The sequence below is a fragment of the Guyanagaster necrorhizus genome (genome assembly GCF_019112545.1).
Source record: "Guyanagaster necrorhizus MCA 3950 unplaced genomic scaffold BT62scaffold_20, whole genome shotgun sequence".
Classification (NCBI taxonomy): domain Eukaryota; kingdom Fungi; phylum Basidiomycota; class Agaricomycetes; order Agaricales; family Physalacriaceae; genus Guyanagaster; species Guyanagaster necrorhizus.
In genome coordinates this window covers 82,613-105,119 of record NW_025064899.1, presented here as the reverse complement: position 1 = coordinate 105,119, position 22,507 = coordinate 82,613, and the positions used below count along the sequence as shown (strand labels likewise).

At 37.8% G+C, this 22,507-nt stretch overlaps 4 protein-coding genes across 4 annotated transcripts; 1 reads left to right on the top strand and 3 right to left on the bottom strand.

Moving 5' to 3' along the window:
* Positions 1-3,236: 3,236 nt before the first annotated feature.
* On the bottom strand, positions 3,237-6,948 carry BT62DRAFT_921514 (uncharacterized protein; the record flags this gene model as incomplete). The annotated part of the gene is made up of 19 exons (XM_043184310.1): positions 3,237-3,628; positions 3,679-3,777; positions 3,871-3,979; positions 4,037-4,105; positions 4,165-4,283; positions 4,443-4,491; positions 4,574-4,623; positions 4,670-4,685; positions 4,728-4,816; positions 4,919-5,090; positions 5,154-5,249; positions 5,479-5,561; positions 5,622-5,711; positions 5,785-5,821; positions 5,885-6,119; positions 6,198-6,353; positions 6,432-6,480; positions 6,564-6,647; positions 6,837-6,948. 19 exons carry the CDS (start codon positions 6,946-6,948, stop codon positions 3,237-3,239), a joined length of 2,106 nt encoding a protein of 701 aa, XP_043037348.1.
* Positions 6,949-17,122: 10,174 nt separating this feature from the next.
* Positions 17,123-17,278, bottom strand: BT62DRAFT_901562 (uncharacterized protein; the record flags this gene model as incomplete). The annotated part of the gene is made up of 1 exon (XM_043183461.1): positions 17,123-17,278. A coding segment is annotated over one exon (156 nt), but the record flags the coding sequence as incomplete, so codon positions are not given.
* A 612-nt stretch (positions 17,279-17,890) lies between these two features.
* On the bottom strand, positions 17,891-18,142 carry BT62DRAFT_901566 (uncharacterized protein; the record flags this gene model as incomplete). The annotated part of the gene is made up of 1 exon (XM_043183462.1): positions 17,891-18,142. A coding segment is annotated over one exon (252 nt), but the record flags the coding sequence as incomplete, so codon positions are not given.
* A 1,105-nt stretch (positions 18,143-19,247) lies between these two features.
* On the top strand, positions 19,248-20,976 carry BT62DRAFT_921513 (uncharacterized protein; the record flags this gene model as incomplete). The annotated part of the gene is made up of 7 exons (XM_043184309.1): positions 19,248-19,279; positions 19,339-19,401; positions 19,486-19,494; positions 19,658-19,694; positions 19,987-20,002; positions 20,200-20,270; positions 20,824-20,976. The coding sequence occupies 7 exons, from the start codon at positions 19,248-19,250 to the stop codon at positions 20,974-20,976; spliced, it is 381 nt and encodes a 126-aa protein (XP_043037345.1).
* Positions 20,977-22,507: the final 1,531 nt, after the last annotated feature.

Genomic DNA, 22,507 nt, shown 5'->3' with positions numbered 1-22,507 from the left:
CAGCAGCCAGCTAACTGCAACTCTCCCTCTTGCATTTGTGACCACCAGCCTAAACATAACAGCTTCTTTGAAAAACTCAGGTATATTTGTCATGATTTGTTACTGAGTCCTTACTCTGATCTGGAAACCCCTTCACACTTTGAAGAACTCTTTTTTTAAAACACAGGACATTTGCATCATCCATGATGTAAAAAGGATATAGTGTCCACTTATAGCTGCTACACAGAATCAAACCATATTCTTCTCTATGTTGGGCCAATCTTCCCCTCATTGATGGATGACATGTCCAAAAAAGATTCAGAATTATTGTGTGCCTGTTGGAACTCTGCCACAGGCTGACTTATATTAGGATGAATCATTTTTCCAGTACTCACTCATTGATTCAACCTTTTTTCCCTCTAAGTTGTCAGGGGATGTGAACTGACATCTTCATCAGTGTTGAATGGAGCCCTGATTATGGATATAGCTTGATGGGGAAGGAACTCTATGTGCAAGCAAAGGTAATGCATGGGAAGTCAATGTTGCCCTTCATAAAGCATGATCCAAGGTAATACCTAAGAATAGTCTATAATTGAAACAGAAGGAGAGCTATGACAGAGATGCAAATGAGGGACCAAAATACATCCATTGAAAAAGTCATTGCCAGTCCTGGTAATAGTATGATCAGATCCATGGTTATTCCACTGCTGTATACTAAATGATTCACAAGTCACTACAGAAAAATATTCATAAAATTTTCTATAGCCAAAAATAAAAAACAAAAAAGAATCACAAGCATATAGAAGAAAGAAGGGGTAAAACAAACCCATGCCATGGTTCTAAAGAAGAGATAAAAATCGCAGAAAGCACATCTCTGAGTGGTTACAAGCTTATATCACAATTCCATTCAACAAAATAATATTTTGGAGGAAACAGCAGGAGATTTGGAGGTCATGAGATGGTTTCCACTTTGAGGAGCTTACATCATCATCATGGGCAAATTTGAGACAACTCTCAGATGGCAATGGATATATAATGGAGCTCTGGGGCCTCTGTTGAGTTTCTTGCCAAATGTCTCTCCAAATCACACAGTCAAGTCATTCAGCTCATTTTTGATCTTTCAAATCATACATCAGTCTGTCTCTTAGTTTCTTTATGATTATCCCATACTAACTATCTTGTTTTCTCTCTCTTTGTTCAGTGCTTTCTTGATTTCCTAGGAGCTACAAGAAGACTCAGAGCTCTGTTCACAAGGACCCTACTATCTCTCTGACCACCACTGCATCAATCTTCTCCTCTTTGGACCTTGGCAGCAATGTCATGTCCAGTGCTACTTCCTACACTCCTGATGCACACACTGTCTCCAAGGTAGAGGCTCAGTCCTATTATGCAGGCTTTCATTCTGAGCCCACATTGCTTTTCTGCATGGTAAGGAGTGGTCTCTACCTAGCAGACCTGAGGCCTAGTGCCATTTGAAGGAGCTGCATGAAGTCTTCAACTATCTAATTATGATGGTCTGGAACTATGACTTGGGCTGAATGATTGTCAAGCTTTTAGATGCTCATATGGTCAGTTAATAGGTATCCATCATATTATAGAATTTGCTAACTAGAATTTCTATGTCTGCTTTATGATGATAGACATCATTCATTTCAAGATGGTTGAGGTTGACAAAGCACCAAAGGATGAAGAAGACACTAATAAATAAATAGTAGAGGCTAAGAAACCAGTTGTTGGTCACATCACCATTTGGATTGGCATCTTCTCTGAGTCTACCTCTGCCATGGCTGCCCACAATGCAGCTCAGGACATCTTAGTCCTTCTCAAGGACTACCAGATCACCAATGTCAATGTTGACTTCTGTGAGTCCTTCTACATATATGAGGCTAGTTCTCAGCTTCTCAAACCTGTCAGTGACATGAACCCACTCATTGACATTATTAGTGCTCTCACTCCTGCTCTCATCCTCTGCATCTCTACTAAGGCCAGACCTGATGCTGAAGGAATGGTGGCCCTCTGCCTTATAGGTAAGCAGTACATGAATTGCTCAGAAAAACCTCAGAAGCAACCCAAAGTTAGGGTTAAAACCAATGACAGTACACAGAACAGCAGTGGTGGGACCATAAAATGCAACAGGTGCCTCCCTCAGTGCATGAACCATGCACAGGCCAGTATCATGAATGCACAGCAGTCCCTCTTGTGCATAGTCTGTGCACTGTGGTAGGAGGCATGTCTTTTTCATAGTACATCAAGTCTATGTCCATTTGCATGTGATATGAGCATAGAGAGTGCATTTCACTTGCAGTACATGACCAATTCTTGAAATATAGCCATTCTTATGTGTTAGATTCTACACAGAGAGCACATCCAGTCTATGGTACATGATCAATTCTCTAATTATGCCTATTCTTGTCATGTAGATTCTTGTAGGGAGCACATTCCATGTACAGTACATGACCAATTCTCTAATTATAGCTATTCTTGTGTTTTAGATTTTAGGCTGCATTCTTTTTAGTCCCAGAACATTCTCACCAATTGTTGCTTGCATTGTTAGTGACATGAAACATATACATTACAAAAATTCATTGTATGAAGTATTAAATGCAATATAAAACTATAAAATTGTTTTTTTCAAAAAGCATCTAATGGCCAATAAAGTAATGTCAAGAAAGCCACCTGTCAATGACCTCAATGCTTGAACTGACTCCATGCCCATTCTTGCATATTAGGCCTGAATGATCTATTGTATTCAATTGTAAAGTTTGCCTGTGAAACTGGTGGAGTCTGTAGGGCTGCATTAGCAGTATCCTTTGACTTTTCCACTTGAGATCACATCCTTAATCTTGCTCTTCTGTGATGACTCTAGAATTCCTGACTGAGTATTCAACTTATCTGTTAGTGCAGTCAAAATAGACTTCTTCTTTCTGCCATGCAAAGGGGTTGGCATCAAAAGAGACAAGAGGGTCTTAGAAGGTAGAGGACTAGGATCATTAAAGTCAAGGAGATTATTGTGAGGTTATGAAGCACTGCTACTAGCAGTCCTCTCATAGCTTTCTAGCTCATTGTTTCTAATTGGTTTATTAGTATCTGGTGTCAAAATAATATCTCTGGAGGGTGCAGTGATGGCAGTAATTCTAGGCTCTGACAGCAGCATAACTGCAGGTGTAGAGGGAGGGATGACAGTATGGGGACTTGGAGGAGAGAATAATGGGGCTGAGGGTTGAGATTCACTTTGAGTGGATTGTGCATTATCCTTCTCAATGGTATTCTGCAGTGTTCTGGGCACTGGGCACTGACTTCATGATAGGCTTGAGCTTAGACTTGGGTTTTGACTGAGTATTCAATGGTTCAGCCTCATTCATGGATCCTCTCTGCATTGTCTTCTCTACCTTCTTGGCAGCAGAAGCTCCCTCCTTGTTGCCATCCTCTGTCACATTCTTCAGCACTTTATGACAATAGTGGGATTCATTGATGATATCTGCTTCCTTTGTTTTCACTATTTTCTTGCTAGTCATCTCATGTTTTTTGGCAGAAGGCTCTTCAATGGTGCTTTCTTGGTGGCTGTCATCATTATTGTTGTCACTTTCTCCATCAGCTGCAGCAGGAGCATCTGCTGGTATATCATAATTGTACAGCAGCTGGAAAGCCTCTGCAAAAATATGAATAAACTATTATTATTCTAAAGTAAAAGGAACTCACTTCTGTTTTGACAGACATTAAAATCAGGCTTCTTGAAGAAGTGGTGAAGCTGCTGGGCTTTTGTACCTGAGTGTTGAGCCATTAAGACATCAATAGTGTCTATCACAATAAGGTGAAAGACATAAATAGTTTTTTTTTGCTCATGACAATAGGCATAACCAATCATCTGTTCTTTTTAGATAGCAGTCCAACCAATATCCTGTGGGATCTGAGTCAGTGAATGTGAACTAGGAATGATGCTGAAACTTATGAAGGGGATGACAACAGAAGCTCTCATCAGGTTAAGCCCAGAGTTATCTGTCTAGCTGAGCAGAAGCATGCAAACATCTGAATTGGGATGGAGGAATTTCTCAACCACCTGTTGATATGCTGTGAGCCTCATAGAGCTATTCAGTGACAATATTTTAATGCCATGCATAATGAAGACCTAAACAAAGTGAGTATACAGTTAGTATGCAATAAATAAGAAAGATTCAAATTACATACCAACATGATGAATTCATTCATCATAGGGAACTCATGAAAAATAAGGATCTTTATCTGCTGAGTCCTCTTCTTATTGCTCATCACCATTGCAGAAGGATCAGGGAAAACAAGATGACCATCTTCAAAATATGGCAGAGACACATTGTCATTGGACAAATAGTGCCTGCACAATCTCAAGGTCACCTCAAGCTTTAGTTCTGGATACTTTTTTCACTCTTCAAGACTTTCAAATGGTGGAAAAATTTTCTTGCCAGATTTCAACAGATAGTTAAGATTACATTGAGATTGAGGATATGCTATGGTCAGCCAGTAATTAGGCACAAACATCTAACAGAAAAATAAGCAAAATTGTAAATTTGATAATGTATTATGAAACAGAAATGCTCACTACTGTTATGCAATGACTTACCATGGCATCTGTGACATCAACAGCTCCATGTGCCTTCAAACTAGAAGAGTCTGCATCAGATCCATGGCCCTGATAATTTTTTATGTACTCACTCACTGCTCCATCTTGACATCTGGTTATCTATCTCATGTTTCTTAATGTCTGCCATGCTTACCATAATCTTGATCTTTTCATATGATGGGAGTTCATTCAAGAGCATGATAGGCTTGTCAGCCAGAAGGTCAGTGTACTTGATCAATGTCACTGCTCATTGAATGATGCATCTTTTGTAATGAGCCTGTATATTGATGACTCAGTTATTGTTAGCTTCATACACCCCTTTGTATAGATTTGTGCCATCAACACCTTTTAAAGCATTGGTGTTGAATATAGTGAGAGCATCATTATTACTATTGTTACTCTTGGTGACATCCCTCCATATCTTTGACAGCTCTCTGACTTTCTTTTTCTTGAGTGATTCAGCCTTCTTACCCATGAATGCCTTCAAACAAATGAGTCTGGCAAGATTGCATAGGTCCTGACATGATAATGAGAGAAAATCAGAATCAGAATCAGAATGAAAAGAGTGACAAAGGCATACATGAGATGACTGATACAGTGGAGTTGCAGACACAATTAAGCATATGCAGATATTTTTCATAATTTGATTCATGCCATAGTAGGCAGCATTCAGAGTCTGATCAAGGAGTTTCTGCAGTGTTATCATTGATAACACTGCAGAAACTCCTTGACCAGACTGGGCTCATAACCCAATGCATTGGTCTTAGCAGAGCACAGAGCAGACACTAATTCACTCTTAGACTTTGTGATCCATAAATTTTGATGTGCTAACTGACTAACACTCTGAAACCCATTTGAAATTCATCATCAGTTAGCTAAACCTGAGTGAATAACCCAATACTTACACTATGGCTTGCAACAATCACAATGTTATATTTGTCTTGCTTTGACAAATCAATGGCTTTATTGAACTCATCCCATCTCCACTCTATTGTTGGCATTACAAAGATGTTGATAACATGAGGATGTAACCACCATTTCAACTCACCCATGATCTGTTCTATAATAGTTTCAGAGACCAAAATAAGATGTAGCATATCAGAAATCTCTTTATGGTCACAGAAATAGGGCAATTGTGCTAGAGTGTTATAGTTAATATAGAATATATGGGACAATGAAGCAAAGGGGCTCCTTACTCAGGCCATACTCACCAAGCACTGGAGGCAGTTCCTTGCTGAGCTTCTGTGCCTGATAGCATGATATTATAAATGCCAGCAATCCCAACATTTGAGTGGTCTTGCCCAGACCCACCTCATCAGCGAAGAGGATTCTGGGGATATCATTGTCATCCAATTTTGTTGTCCACAGCATGTTCACCATTGCTGTTATACCAACAACTTTATGCCATATGATGTTCATCATCTTGTTATCTTTATCACCACTAGGAGGAATCTTGGCAACATAGTCAGAGTTTTTCCAATAATCAGTGAGAGAAGTGTTAATGAATGGGTTAAATTCATCAGGATGGCCATTGTTCCATTGAAGCCTTTCAGCCAGCATCTTATCAGTAGTTTTTAACTAAGACTCTGCATCCAGATCTCCACATTCCTTCCATTTCTCTCACTCAATAAGACCAGAATGCAAAGAAAAGCCTGGATTGATGTCAATGTCATGTTGTTCAGCCTCCTCCTTATTGCATAAGCTTTCAATGCTCTGGAGCCATGAAGCAAGGTCCTCATGGAGCATCACTATTTCTTCTTCAATGGCCATAACAGCAATCCTTCAATTCATCATACATCCAAAGATGTCTGCAAAATATGTCAGATATGCAGAGTGCCACATTAAATGTGGAACTTACACTGTGAACTCTTTTTGTTCTTCTTCAACTCCTCCTCCTGAGCCTCTGCCTTCAAAAGTGCCTGTTCAAACTCACTCTTCCTTTACTCATATTCTGCCAATGCAGTCTTGTCCTGCTCTGTCACCTTCTAACTAATGTACTTCTCATATTTCTCAAAAGTATTAGAGATCTTCTTTGCATCTTTTAGATTAATTTGGCCATTGCCAGATTCAAAAACTGACAAAGTTAGTAGAAAACAAAACAGATATAAAGAGCACACATGTTTCTACACAGCATCAAGCTCTCTCTTTGCCTCAAGTCTGTATGTTTCTGCATAGTGGTGATTCTTGCATTGACATTCAATGTAGTCCAATATCAAGGAGTGGATCAGTTGCTGGAACTCCTTTCATATACAACCTGACTCACTGTCCTCAAACACTCTGTCAAATATGCTTTCTGCAATTTCTGCCTCCTTCAATCCAAACATCATAAGTATAACAAATTTAGCATTCCCTTTCTTCACAGCTACATAATACATTGCCTAGATGTTGATGATTGCATAAAGAATAGCATAGTTGTATGTGATTCTGAGCATTAACACCATGCATAATTTGAACCACCAGTTGTGATATATGCTATGGCTTTAGAGAAACATATCAGAACCCTTTGTATTGACACAAGTTATAGCTTCATCCAAGAGGAGATTTCCAATGTACTTCAGAAACTCATGGATTGCAGAGAACTCTTCATTTTTTACATTTGAGATGTGATTGACATCAAATTCAGAGAAGCTAAATTGCTACTGCTATGCTTCCTTGTCAAACAGATCAGGATATGATGCAAAAATGGCAGCAAATAGAGCATGAGACTTCTGTGCAATGTGAGGCATTTTGAAGATGAGCAGCAGCACCAAATGACAGAGTGAAAATCAATTTTTTTTGAGAGGAGAAAGAAAGAGTAAAATATATGTGACATCTATGCTCTATATATATAGTGCTATAGCATACAAAGCTTGATCTTGATAGTGGGGTTTATCTCACAGATGTTAAAAAATTTGTTTTCTTCTATTTTAGATATATCAACATCAAAGATCAGTGTTGAAATGTGTAGAAACATATTTGATAAGAAGTGTAATTAACTGTACCTGAGTATATGCAGCTCCTTATACAGCTTTTTCTTTTTCAGAAACTTGATCAATCAATGACCACAGTTACTGCAGTTTTTCAAAAAATATTCAGAAAAAAGATTCAGATATGTTCACTGATTATCAAAATAGAATGTACTCAAAAAACTAATTGTAAGCTGCAATACATCAGTGGAAACTGAATTTTACTACCATATATTTAATGTAATTATAGCTTTGATTGTGCAAATTGCTTTTTGGCCATTGTGCTATGCACTCTGCCAAATGTTCAATCTTATTACACAGCCACTCAATTATCATCTTTTATCTGATTGATCAATTTCATTGTGGATTGATAGCCAGCAGTATCAATGTCAAAATGCTGTAAGCACTAATAACATTTGATCATGACTCTCTACTTCTGTGTTTGCTCCTCTGCCTCTCATGCTCAATGTGTATTCTTGCCCTCTGATGTAATCCATGCCCATTCCATCCATTCTATCAGCTGATCACAATCTCTGACTTCAGTGCTAAATCTATGCTATGAAGATTGACCTTTAGATGAACAGCAGCATGACTTAGAGATACACTAACATGCAATTAGTGATGTTTAAGTCAGATATAGTGAAATGCATAAGGGTGGAGGAGCAGGAGATCAGAGTGCAGTTAGAGGATATGCTGATAGACTGGCTACTATTGTAAGTGCCATATACAGCTGTCATGATCTGATTAATTTTAGATCAGAGAGCTAGAGCATGGGTCTGATCTTCATCAGACAATCTGAAGATTAAGTGCAGGAGTCAGAGTCTGAGACATCCACTGCATAGTCAGCAGTAGCAGTGACTATTCTTCTTGTAGGCAAATACAATGGAAGGATAACAGTGGACAAATAATTCTTAGGTATAAACTTCTGAGGCTGGAGGACAAGATGCTATAATATGAGTTCTGTCATTCTATGAAATTATCTCTCATATTTTGCAGGAGCATAGAATGCTTCATTTTGATGATACAATCCTATCTATTCATTTCTCATTTCTTGATGATCACTACTCTTTTTGTACTTAGCATTGTTATATCCCTGTAGCATACTTGCTGACCATATATCTTGACAGCATAAACTTCCATACAATATCAAACCATGGTCATTCCTATACCTAATGTACATTTATTTTAAAAATGTAAAAGAGATCTGTAGCATATGAAATCTTATTTTCTGTTCAACATTTATTAATGAAGATCATATTCTGCTCTGCATGTGAAAATTGGTGAAGTATCATGAATGGAATGCACTCTCTATATGATTTAAAAACACCAGAATGAGCATAGTTAGCCTGCTAGTGATATGCTTAGAGTCTGCCAGTGACTGGCAGATTCAATACTTGTCCAACTCAATCTCAAGCCACTGATGATCTTGCTTTTCAGTGGCACATTTCTAAATTATCTAACATATATAAGAGTGGACATACCATTATATAGGCACAGAAAACTTGGTGGCACTAGAATGATCTGATGTCACCTTAACAGCTATCACATATGAAAACAGAAACATTACCACACTATACACCATGCTTCAAGCAACTTGGGAAGGTCTGTTTTTGGACTTCAGAGTCTCTTCAATCATTGAAATGCAACAATGACCAACCCAAAGGGCATCATCTAGGCTCACTTTTTCCCAACAGACAGTGAATCTATGGCATGCTTGATATAGAATCAGATGAGGCATCCTAGTCTAATATAGAGCCCTAGTACTTTTACATAAGTTGTTACTACAATTTCTTGAGCACTGTGTGCATGCATAGTTTCTGGAACAAACAGCCTGTAAAAGAGCAAGTAAGATGAACTTGGCCTCTCTTTATGCCCAGCACTAAATTGTGTCCAAATTTAGCTTTAATTTAGTTCAATTTAGCATATTTTATGCTTATAGATAGGTGATACAAAAATTGCTCAGAAGAACCTCAGAAGCAACTCTAAGTTAGGGTTAAAACCAATGGCAGTACATAGAACAGCAGTGGTGGGACTATGAAATGCAATGGATGCCTCTCTCAGTGCATGGACCATGCACAGGCTAGTACTGCAAATGCACAGTGGTCCCTCTTGTGCATAATCAATGCACTGTAGTAGAGGGCATGTCTGTTTCATGGTACATTAAGTCTATGTCTATTTTGAATGTGACATGGGCATAGAAAGCACATTTGTTTTATGGTACATGACTGATTCTCTATTTATGATCATTCTGGTCTTTCTCAATCATGTAGAGAGCACTTCAAGTCTGCAGTACATGACTGATTCTCTAATTATGGCCATTCTGATGTTTTAGATTCTTGTAGGGATCACTTCCAGTCTGCAGTATATGATCAATTCTCTATTTATAGCTATTCTTGTCATTTAGATTCTTATACTATCTTTTTCAATCATATATGGAGTGCATTTCTTTGGTGGTACATGACAAATTTTTTATTTATAGCCATCCCTTTCTTTTTCAGTTGTCTAGAGAGCATCTTCAATCCATGGTCCATTGCCAATTTTTGACTGTATCTCTATTTTGCACATGGCATTGCTGTAGAGAGTGCATTTGTTTCATGGTCCATGACCAATTTTTTATTTGTGGGGATCCTTTTCATTCACATTCAGCATAGGTGTTATGATTTTCTTTTCTTTTACTTTTCTCTTTTAGATTAACCCCTATTTATGCTTAGTCAGAGTGCCTAAACCAGCATCTAAGACTGTGAGATCAGCTTAGTCAGCACAACAAGCTGCATCCATCATTGTCTTTTGACACAATAGTGATACCCAACAATACACAATTGCTCTTTTGTAGACAGTAACAACACTCTAAGGCAATGAGCACAATGGCACAGACTACCACAATTGACAGTAGTAGTATATTTATCTCCACAGACATGTATATAAGCAGTATGGCTCTTGCTAGTATAACTCAGCTTCAAGCTAAATTTTATCCATCTCATTCTACTCTTGAGCTATACTTGCAAAGCCTTGAAACACTCAGTCAACTAGACACAATAAGTGAACTCTAGTGCAAAGGTTCAAACATGAAACCATGCTAGTTTATCATGTGCTTAGATCACATGTAGCTTGAGTCTAATAATAGGAGCCTCTCCATTTCAGAGTATATGGCCTTCTTCTTTTCATTTTAAAATTGGTGATGCACTGCAAACCAGAGGGGCTCTCTACACCAGTAACATGTGAAAAATAGATATAGAGCTGAAAATTGGTAATCAAGTGTGAAACAAATATGCTTTCTATACCAATATTATCTGCAAAATGGAGATATACTTAAAAATTGGTCATGGGCCATGAAACAAATGCACTCTCTACAGCAATGCCATGTGCAAAATAGAGATACAGTCAAAAATTGGCAATGGACCATGGATTGAAGATGCTCTCTAGACAACTGAAAAAGAAAGGGATGGCTATAAATAAAAAATTTGTCATGTACCACCAAAGAAATGCACTCCATATATGATTGAAAAAGATAGTATAAGAATCTAAATGACAAGAATAGCTATAAATAGAGAATTGATCATATACTGCAGACTGGAAGTGATCTCTACAAGAATCTAAAACACCAGAATGGCCATAATTAGAGAATCAGTCATGTACTGCAGACTTGAAGTGCTCTCTACATGATTGAGAAAGACCAGAATGATCATAAATAGAGAATTAGTCATATACCATAGACTGGCAGTGATCTCTAGAAGAACCTAAATGACAAGAATGGTCATAATTAGAAGATTGGTCATATACCATGGACTGGATGTGCTCTCTAAACCTATGCCACATGCAAAATGGACATACACTTGAAAATTTGTCAGACTATAAAACAAATGTGCTCCTTACACCAATATCATGTGCAAAGTGGACATAAAGTCAAAAATTAGTGAGACACTGTGAATCAGAGAGGCTCTCTAGCCAAATGTGAAAGAAAAGAAGTGCTATAAATAAAAATTTCATAATATACTGCAAAACAGAGGGTTTAAAGACACTATATGTCCAAAATGCAATTAACAATGTCATATCCATCCACTAACTTGATAATGCTGGACTGAAGGCTAAATTCTTTAATGGAGAAGTCACATTCCTTCATAACAGTGGTGCAGTCCTTGCAAAGAGAAAGAAAGTAAATCCACTTTACTTCATAAAAATGCAAGTGCAAATGAATCTAGAATGGTCACATATTCCTAAATAAAGTGAAAACACTTAGGATTCATGGTATCTTCAATATGTGCACCTTAGAAAGAAGAGATTGGAGCAACTACAGAAGGATGGTATTATCTCAGTTGATCAAGACTCACCACTATTATCCCAATGTCAGGCATGCATATATATGAGCAAGCAACAATGCAAAGTTTGTTACAGCAGTGAATCTGATGAAGCATTCAAAGTACACATACAATGAGTTTCTTGAGAAATTGTATGTTGTCTTTGCAGATGCAGCATGATATAACAATGTACATGTGCAGATTGAGGCACAAGTCCCACTGGCTAATGCAGAAGATGTGTTTGCAGATATGCCAGTTGTGAGTTTCTCAGATCTGGTGTATTGTGTTCCACAACAAGACTGGTGGTGAGCCCTTTTCTAGAAGCTATGTGATGATGAGAATCACAGCTAATAGTATCCACAAGCAATTTAAATCAGCCAGAGCTCTCAGATTTGTGACATTAATCCAGTTCCAGAATGAAGAGCACAATACAGACATGTGACACTATTACTATCCAGTCATTCTAACATGTCTCATTGCATTTATGGTCAATTCACTTCATGCACACCCAGAAGAGTGATCAGGACACAAAATGTTGATGCATGCAATCTGGCTATGTATGTACTGGCAGGAAGATCACATGATCCTTTCATGCATGCAAAAGAGAGATGGGACTGATGAGCTAAGACCATATGCAGAGAGCAGACTCTGGTGGATTCCAAGTAGTGTGATTGCATGGCCAACATGGAATGGAGGTGGTACAAGAACACCACAAAGCAAGAGTGTCATCCAAGTGCCCAGTGAGAGAGGTTGAAATTTGTTGGGCATCAGAAAAACACTAAACAAGTTCTGTTCAGAAGATAGTTGCATAAAGTAGTGATAATTGGTGGAATGGGAGCCAACAGGCCAGATCACAGGGTGCACAATGAAAGCCAAGAGTTGATCTGAGAAGCCAATGCTGAAGATGGAAAGGCTAGCTTGACAGATAGAAATGCTGAAAAAATCATATGACTACAGGTCCAATCCACTACTAGAGGACCAGATATATGATGAACAATATCAAGAGCATGCTGAGAGGTTTCTGAATGAAGTACTACAGCAATCTGTGTCTAACATGCTGCAGAAGATTGGATGGATGAAATGTAGATAGGAGTATTCTCCTCTGACATAGAATGAATGGTGCATGGTTGACATCTATCATGAAAGAAAATGATCTTGGAGGAGTGTTGACACATGCATGAATGCAAGAAGAAACAGAGAGCCAGTGGAATTCATTGTTTGACAATATCTTCTGGACTACAAATAAACTAAACACAAGAAAACAATAGTCTGTACAGAGTAACTGGGGAAAGATAAAATTGATAAAGATGTAGGAAGGATTTGTGGATGATATTTCTTCTTCATGACAAGTGGAAGATATGTGAAGAGCACTGAAGAGAGCATTTGATCAATTCCTGTAGTGTGTTTGGTCTGATGGTATATGGGTGTGTGTTTATGAGAAGTCAGAAGGGAAACTGATTAAACTAGAACAAGTTCAAACAGAGGATCTACCACATTTGGCAGTCTGCCTAATCCAGAATCCATGGATTGAGAACTGGAGATACCAGTGGCCACATGCTCACATTGTGGAATATTGAGAAATGGGAGGACAGAGAGGATGAGGAGGAAATAATAGTGATAATTGAGAGAGAAAAAATGGAGAAGCAAAAAGAGATGGACATGCTGGAAAGAGAAGATCACATTCTCTGAGAGCACAGAGAAGAAGAGGAATCATCAGAGGATGAACCAGAGACAGACATCAGAAGGCAAATAATGGATGAAAGAGAACTGATCACTATGGATGGAAACAGAGGGATGCTACTGGGGAAGTCCATTCTGTCATCTACTTGGCATTGAAATTGACAAAGAGAAAAGGGGAGTAAAAAAAAGTGTTTGAATGCAATGTAAACTGAACAATTGGTCACATATTCCAATATTTCCAAAGTATATGGACAACAGATCTCATATCAAAATTAAACAGATTATTATACTGCTCTTTTCACTCTGAAAGACCAAAAATAGCCAGCAAGGAAAGTTGGTAATGTACTGTGGAGTGAATGCACTCCCTACAAGAATCTAAATGGCAAGAATGATCATAATTCAAGATTTGTTCATGTACCACAGACTGTATGCACTCTCTACACAAATTCTAAATAGCAAGAATAGGCATAATTCAATATTTGGTCATGTACTATGAAACAAATGTGCTCTCTATGCCTATGTCACATGCAAATAGTCATAGACTTGATGTACCACAAAACAGATACACCCTCTACCACTGTGCATTTACAGTATCAGCCTGTGCATGCATGGTTCATGCACTGGAGGAGGCACCCATTGCATTTCATGGTTCTACCACTTCTGTTCTGTGTACCACTATTAGTTTAAACCCTAACTTAGGGTTGCTTCTGAGGTTCTTCTGAGCAATTTATGTACCACCTATCTATAAGCATAGTAGAGTAGTGAATAACCTGGTGCAAGACATGAAGGTAATGGTCATGATCAAAGGTTGTGACAGCTGAGGAGATGAAAGTGAACATTCTGCCAAAAAAATTATTATGTGTCATGGCATATAAGAAAATAGGCTTGCCTAGAATTAGGTAGTCATAGAAGAATGGATGCAAATTTAGGCTTTTGAACAAAAGAAATGTAATAGAATAGAAGAGAGTACAAAGATAAAGATTAAATCAATGAAACAGCAGCTTAAATACTGTGTTCTTGTATTGTTCATCTAAAGAAGATAGAAGAAGAATCCAGAGCAGCATATTGACATTTTAAAATGAATGATGTGACAAATTTGAGAATTACTTGAAAGAATAACAATAGAGATCATGTCATTAGATACTTACCCTCAGTAACAGCATGCTGAGGGGGTCTGTGACTTGTACCAAGTTTCTAGAATCTGTGGCACATTCCTTAATTCTTTCTTTGTTTTTCATTTGTCCTCATTTTCAGGCAATCTAACTCATCTGACATGGCATTTCTTAACACATTGGTGCTTTCCAGAGGCTTTAAACATCTTTTCTCCTCCTATTTTTTCAACCTCAACCTCAGGTAGTTCCTCAAAGTCAGCATGCTTCATGCTTTTTATTAGTCAAATTCCAAATTCAGGAGGAGATGCCAGGTATTTTTCCAAAGGTGCCATGTTCTGGATTGGATGAATTCTATAAGAAGCTGGTAGTATGAGTTGATAGATAATCAGATTGATTTTATGGATGATCTCAAAAGGTCTGTCATATTGCATCAACAGCTTCTTCCCTCATCTCTTCACCTCTTTTAAGAGATCTAGGGAATGAGGATTCAAAATGACTTGGTCTCTCTCATTGAATTCTGAGATTAGTCAACCTTGATTGTAGTACTTCTGTTGATATGCCTGATATAATTTTAAGGCTTCCTTTACATGTATTCATTTGGTTTTGAATTGTTCTGCCATATCTACCACTTTGTCATTTTTATGAGTAAGATGTACACTATCTGCTGTTCCTCTATTTCTGTCTGTGTCATCTAGATTTTGAGGAATGTATTCTGGCATAGTTAGCAATGTAGAATCTATGGTAGGAGTGTACCCAAATAACAAGTAAGCCAGTGCATATCCAGTGGCACTATGTGGCATCAAATTGTATGACAAAGCAAGACCATCTAGATACTGATGCTAGTCATTTCTTTTGGGGACTATGTAAGCATGCAGAGCAATTTTCAATCCTTGGTTGAGAATCTCTATTTGTCTATCTACTTAAGAGTGATGTGCTGTGGTGAGGGCTCTTTTCATTCTCATGAACTTGCATAATTCTTTTCAGAAGCTGTGTCTCCATCTCAAATCCCAGTCTGTTATAACTTAGGCAGGGATTCCAAACTTTGATATAATGTTTTGAAAGAACAATTGAGCAGTGGCTTCTTCAGATATAGCCATTGCACATGGAATAAAAATACCCTATTTAGTGAGTTTGTCCACTATTATCAATATATTATCATATCCAGAGGAGTTTGGCAGTTCAGGAATGAAGTCTATTGATATGACTTTGAAGGGTCACATAGAGATTAGTATTGGTTGGAGTAGTCCAACAGGCCCATGCCACCAAGACTTTGATTTCTGGCAAATATCACAAATAGCAATGTATTTCTTCAAGTCATAAGATATACCAGACCAGTAATGCATAGCAGCAAGTTGATTATAATATTTGTGATAGCCATCATGTGCTGATTCAGTAAGAGAATTATGAATCAGATCCATAACTTGAAGCTGAAGTGACTTTGGCATATATAATCTGTTGTTTCCTGTACTATCTTTGAAGTAAAATAGTCTCTCATTTGAGTAGAAATACTAAGGAAAGACTGGAGTGAGATGAGACTTTAGATCCTGCAAAGATTTCAGAACCTCATTGAAGTGCAAGTCCTCATTGTATGCTGCCTCCTAGACAAATAGCTCATCAGAAGAGAGTCCTACTAAAAGTGAGTGAGTTTGCACTGCAAATACATGGGTAGTTGCAACAATATCTTTTCCATGGACCACAAGAATATCTCCTAAGTCAATAGTAAATTCATCCTGCTGTGGTATCTCCAATGCAATGTATTTTTACCCTACCTTGAGCAGTCATTCCTCAAAATATTCTCCTAATTCCTCAAACATATTTCAAAGTGGATCTTGTCTCTGATTTTATAAGATCTGCAGGAGTCATTGCATCCAAAGTGGGGCCTTCTTGAAGAAGAAGACAATGCTATAACTGAAATATAAGGTCAATGTTCAAATGGACTTGGCTAGCTCAATGAATGATGTGCAAATTTGGGTAAGCTGAGGATACCATTCCCCAAGTTAATAGTCTTCAGTTGATGTTCTGAAATGTTTGACTCCAGGTCAGAGCAGCATGATCAGTTATAGCAAGAATTTGTTCTCCTTTGATATATGGCTGAAACTTGATTAATGCCTTCTTCAAAGGGAGAGCTTCTCTTTCTGTGGAGGAATAATTCCTTTCAGCTGACTTCAACACACATGACCAGTAGCAAATAACATGTTCCACATATACTGTCATGTTTTCAAATTCAACATTCCAACCTTGCAGGGTAAAAATATCATTAAATTCCTTTGAAAGACATGCCACTAATTGTGAGACTGGCTTGCCTTTATCAAAGACAGTTTTCAGCCTGTCAAATAATTGTGTTCCTATCAAATCATATACCTAAATCAGTTGAATCTGTTATAGAATTCCTGCTGGCCAATGGTCACAAGCATCTATATATACTCTATAAGAAAGTCCTTGAGTTGCATAGTCTTATATGGGTTTATTGGATAAAACCTGTAGTGCAAAAGCTTCATCATGTAATTCAGTCTATTCCTATTGATTTTTCTTTTTCAGAAGTTTGAATAAAGAAGGAGCAATCCAAGCATAAAAGAGAACATATGCTGAGAAATAAACCATCATTCCCAAGAATATTGGCCACTCACTCACATTTCTTGGAGTTTCTAGCATAAGAACAGCCTCAACTTTCTCTCAGTGAGTTGACATTCCTAACTTTGATATCTTCTGTTCTAATAAGAGGAGAGATTGGTAAGCAAAATAGTATTTAGGCAATGAGAGAGTAATTCCTGAAGCTGTTATAGCCTGTAGGATCCAGTCAATATATAAGAGATCATCAAAAAATTTTTAAAAATGACAATGTTATCAATGCAGACTCATGCAAAAATCCATAGGAATGGGCCAAGGACATTTTGCATAACTCTTTGGAACACACTAGACCTGTTATGATATCCAAACAGCATTTGAGTGAATTGCCAAAAGCCTCTATAGCAACAGAAAGCTAATATTTCTTGGAAATTCTCATGTACAATTAGCTGTGTAAATCCAGAAAGCACATCAAGAGTCATTAACCACTGAGATCCACTCAGAGCTTGAATTATATCATCTTGTTTAGGCAATGAAAACTCATCAGGGATAATAAGAGCATTCAATTTTCTATAATCTATCACCATATGAGGCTTGCCATTCCTGTATACAATAAAGGCCAGTGCAGCACAGGAGCTTTCGGAGGGTTCAATAATCCATTTATTTGTCTATTACTTCTTGATTAGCAGGAGAGACTGGAAATAAAGACAAAGAGATGGATCAAGCTTCAGTCTTGAGTTTAATTTCCATCTGAGTTTTATGAGTGCCTAACTTGCCATCCAGACTGAAAGCACTCTGATTTCTAATAATCATATCTTGTAGACATTGCTGCTGACCATCTGTGAGATCTGGGAAAATGTCAAGGGTATCAAAAATATCTGATGAAGATAATGAATCAGTAGGAGAATCTGTAGTCTTAGGCCCTTCTTCCACAGGTGCTGTAGCAGCAGAATCATCAGATTCTGGTGCATTACATTATGCTTTAGATGTGATATCAGAGTTGCTTTAGATCATTCATCCTGATTTCTCTGTGGAGTTTGTGGTCTGTGCTTTAATCAATTCTCTTATCAGATATACATGTAATTCCTTTGTTTGAATGCAATCATCTTTTTCTTTATATCTATCCAGCCAGTTTCTTAGATTATGAGCATGTCCTACTTTCTGTCATTGGCTAATAATAATAGGCATATCAGAGAAGTTGGATATATAAAGATAAGGGTCTTCCTTTGAGATTAAGGAATCAGATGAGCCATAGAATTCTTGCTGGTTTGGATCCTAGCCTATATGCTATTCTATAAATAGGTTCTGAGCCTTGGCTGTAAGCAGTACTTCTACAGGAATGTGGACACTGGTTTCAGGAGAGATTATGACATATTTTGCAACTCTTACTTCCCCTTGATTTTAAAGGAGATGTTGCTGTTTTCTAATCTTCTGTGACTATCAGTGAGTTTGATGTTTAGCTAGGAGAGAGCTTGCTTCTGGAAGAACTTGAATCTTGAAGGCTCTACCCTCAGTATCAATAGTTGAAGGAGTTGTTGAACTCTCAACTTCTATCTTATGGCCAGTATCTCTGAAGGACAAATAGCTTGAACCATCTTGTCAAAGAATAGAAATAGAGTGCTGATAAGCAAAATGATTACTTAAAATGAAAGGGGCAGTCATTCCATTGACAATATGGGCATCAACATTCATTTTCACTGGTCTTTCATTTGTCAAAAAGAATAAATCTATATTGACATATCCAGAAATCATAGAGTTTTCTGTGACTTGAATAAGATTAATCTTCTGATCTATTCTGACCTTAGGGCAAGACATGAGTGTGATATCAGATCCAGAGTCAACAATCACTGGCATTATGTTCAGTCTCACTCTATTAATACCAGCATAAGTAGTAGTTGCCTTACTTTCCAAAAATGTACAATCTGAGTGTCTTGACATATGTTCCTTCAATTCCAGAAGAGTTTCCCCTGATGCTCAGAGTGTTTGAATATGAAAAACACATTGAAACTTTCATTGTAATTTATCTAAGTGATGTTGCTCTTTGCAAGTGAAGATAGAAGAAATTTGTGACTTTAACATGGTCAAGCTAGAAGCCTCTGTACCAGCCTTGTGAGTATGAGCAATGCTTGCTTTGTGATAGAAAGATAAATTACTCTGGTCATTCTTAGAGTTACCTTCATAGCTACTATTTCTACAATATTTCCATATGATGTGACAAGTCTGCAGAAACAGTCAGTAGGCTGAATGGCCTGATCAGAACTCAATTCAACTGCAAGACCATAGTATAGCTCATCATATTCATCTTGGGATTGCAGCTCAGAAAGGTCAGTTTCCACAAGTCAAGTTCTATCTATACATATACCTTTCTCATGATACTTGCACTCTGGATCCCAATGCTCTCCACTTCCAGTTACAACAAGGTTGAGCACCTATATCTTTAGGTGCCTTTTTCTGTCACATTACATTGGAGTCATTCTTTGAAAATAGAGGAGGCATGGTGTTGTTAGACAAGCTAATTAGACAGGTATGAGACTGTTGATAATGAGAATTATAGTTATCCTGAGCTATTTGTAATTCATATATGTTCAAGATACATTCTCAATAATTGGGATCAAGATGAAGGAGCTGATCCTTATGATATCAGATACTTGATTAGAATTTGACTGCTGTCTGATAAAGCTGTGTTGTCAATACTGTATTCTAGTTTAGTGAGGCACTGTCTATTATCTGAATGATTAACTCAGAATCAGTTAAGGTGACTGTGGTATTCAATAATTCAGATTTACAGATAAAATACTCATTAGGCATCTCTCTAGTATTTCCTGATTGCTGGTAAGTTGCACTTCAGGCTCTATCTTTTTGATGTTTCCACCAATGCTTGTTCATATAATAGTCTGTAATACCTTCTCAGAGTGTAGCCCAATTTTTCTCTAAGCCCAGTCTATAATGTAGCAGTAAGGAGTGATACTATTTATCAGCATCTCCTGACAATCACTTGGGAACAATATAACCTATATCTTGGATAACAGAATCACTCATGGTAGCAAGATCATTGATTTTCAAGATTCATAATACAATAGTGTCTGAGTCTCTATTCCAGGTAGGTACATCTTCCATCTTGAGCTTAGTATCAAACTGAACATGAGAGCTGTCAACTGCTTGGCTGAATGTCTTTGGTCTCTTGGAAGGTCAATGAGAAGGATGTTTATCCCTATTTCTCTCACTAGATTCTGAGTCAGGATCACTGAGAGAACCATTATCTTTGGTATTTAATTGATTGTCATCAGATTCTGTCTATCCATAGGGTTGACAAGAGGCTGCTCACAAGCTTCTGTGCCCTCACAGACTAAACCCATGTGACCTATTTGTCTTAGAGTTTACATGAAGAGAGGACTGCCTCAATATTTCAGCCACTTGAGTTAAGTACTGAGAAGTATGTCTATTGCTCAGTTTCTGTTCTTCTTCTCCCATGGCTGCACATCTCACCTCCCTCCAGTTCCAATCAGAGGCAGTATTCAGGCTTGTAAATGAGGTGTCCTTGACTTGAGGGATGATTTTGGAAGTGCAGATGTAGGAGGAATAGATATGTCATCTACTTTCTAGACATGAATGTTATCCACTTTGCATTGAGCCACTAATAACTCCTCCTGCAGAATTACTTGGGTGCACAGATTGTCCCAGTCATGAACAGCATCAAGCATGTAAAGAAATTGCTCAACACAGATTCAGTACTGCAGGAAATAAATCTTGAAGTCATTCACTGTCAGATACAACCTGAGGTTGAGTCCCCATACAGGTTCTGTTAAGTCTGAATATTCAAAGCTCTTGAGAGATTTAGTGGCTATAGCATATTTAGTAGTAAGGCAAGAATAAACCTCTTGATAGAATAATGAATTCAGTCTATAAACTTCTCCTGTTAATATGCAAGGTACATGTTCAGCTCTATAATTTGTGAATTCTGTATAACAGACTACAATATGCTAGTAACTGAGGACCATTAGCCAGTAGAGGACTATGAGTGAGGCTCCAAGCTGATAGTCATGCTAGTCACCAATACTAAGTCCAAAAGGGACTTTGTAAAATAACATGGCCTAAGGATAAAAATCCTAAGTCAGGTTTGAACTTGGAAAAGTTTGGCATCACATCTTGGAAAATACTAAGTCCAAGTTGGACTTAGAAATGGTACCTCAAATGGGGCCAATTCTACATGCCACTAAGACAAGTATATTCTAAGACAGCTAGAGGCATAATACTATAGCCAGTTGTAGAGTATTGAGTAAAAATAGCATCATCCAGGAGCAGTAAGAAGAGAGACCCAATGATCTGTGGCTAGCACTCTGAGTTTTGACTGAAATGCCTAAGTCCAAATTTTCTAGGTATCAGGTGACCTAAGGAACTTAGAATTGAGAGGAATAGAGTGGATAGGACCAGTTGACTGGGTCTGATCAATCAAACTACTAAGAATAACTCAGAGGATTAAAACTCTGGGTAGACAGAAAGGAGTTAGGTACCCACAGGCACTGTAGGCTTAAAATAAAGCTGTGCAGTGGCCAGGTGGGCCTGGAAAAGCCTAGGAGAGTCCAGGAATGCTGCCATTCCAGAATAATAGCATGATTCTGCTTTAAAACAGGAGAAATACTATTTTGAATACTTTATTTATAGATTCTATACCTGTTGTTGATGTATAAAAGAAGGGAATGGGGGGAAATAGCAGGCAAGCGACCCACCCCCATGTTCAGACCTTCTAGCCCACTGTAGCTAGTCCCTGGGACAACGGATTTTGAGTTCTGCTTCAACTTAGTGATTTATTTAAGTTGCTTTGTCACTTAGAGAGGATTGGATTGGAATAATAACTGTATTTTGAGTTTCAGATTAATTTGGGTTTCAAACTATAAGGGTTTCGGCATAAGAATACAAGTTCTTCAGTTTTAAGGACCACTAGCCAGCCAAGAGTGCAGCTAGTCAAGTCTAAGTGCTTAATAGACTTAATATTTGGGTTTCAGAGTTCATTGGGTTTTGGAATATTCTAAGTTGATTTGGAGTGCAATTGTGCATTGATTATAAGTCCTAATTATACTTAAACATTGCTATAAACTACTCTCATGAGTATTGCATCTTAGAAAGCAAGATAGAGTTGAATAACTGCCTTTGTTGACTGTTTCTTTGATTTTACTTAAGACTGCAAGAGTGCTTCTATCATACTCAAAACAACTGACCTCAACTGTATTTGGTGACTGTGTATTGAGTGGTTAGGTGTTGGCATTTGAGAGTTCATTCCTCATTTGCCTCTCTTAGTCATTTAGCTATTACTAAGCACATCACTGCATCATCTGTCAG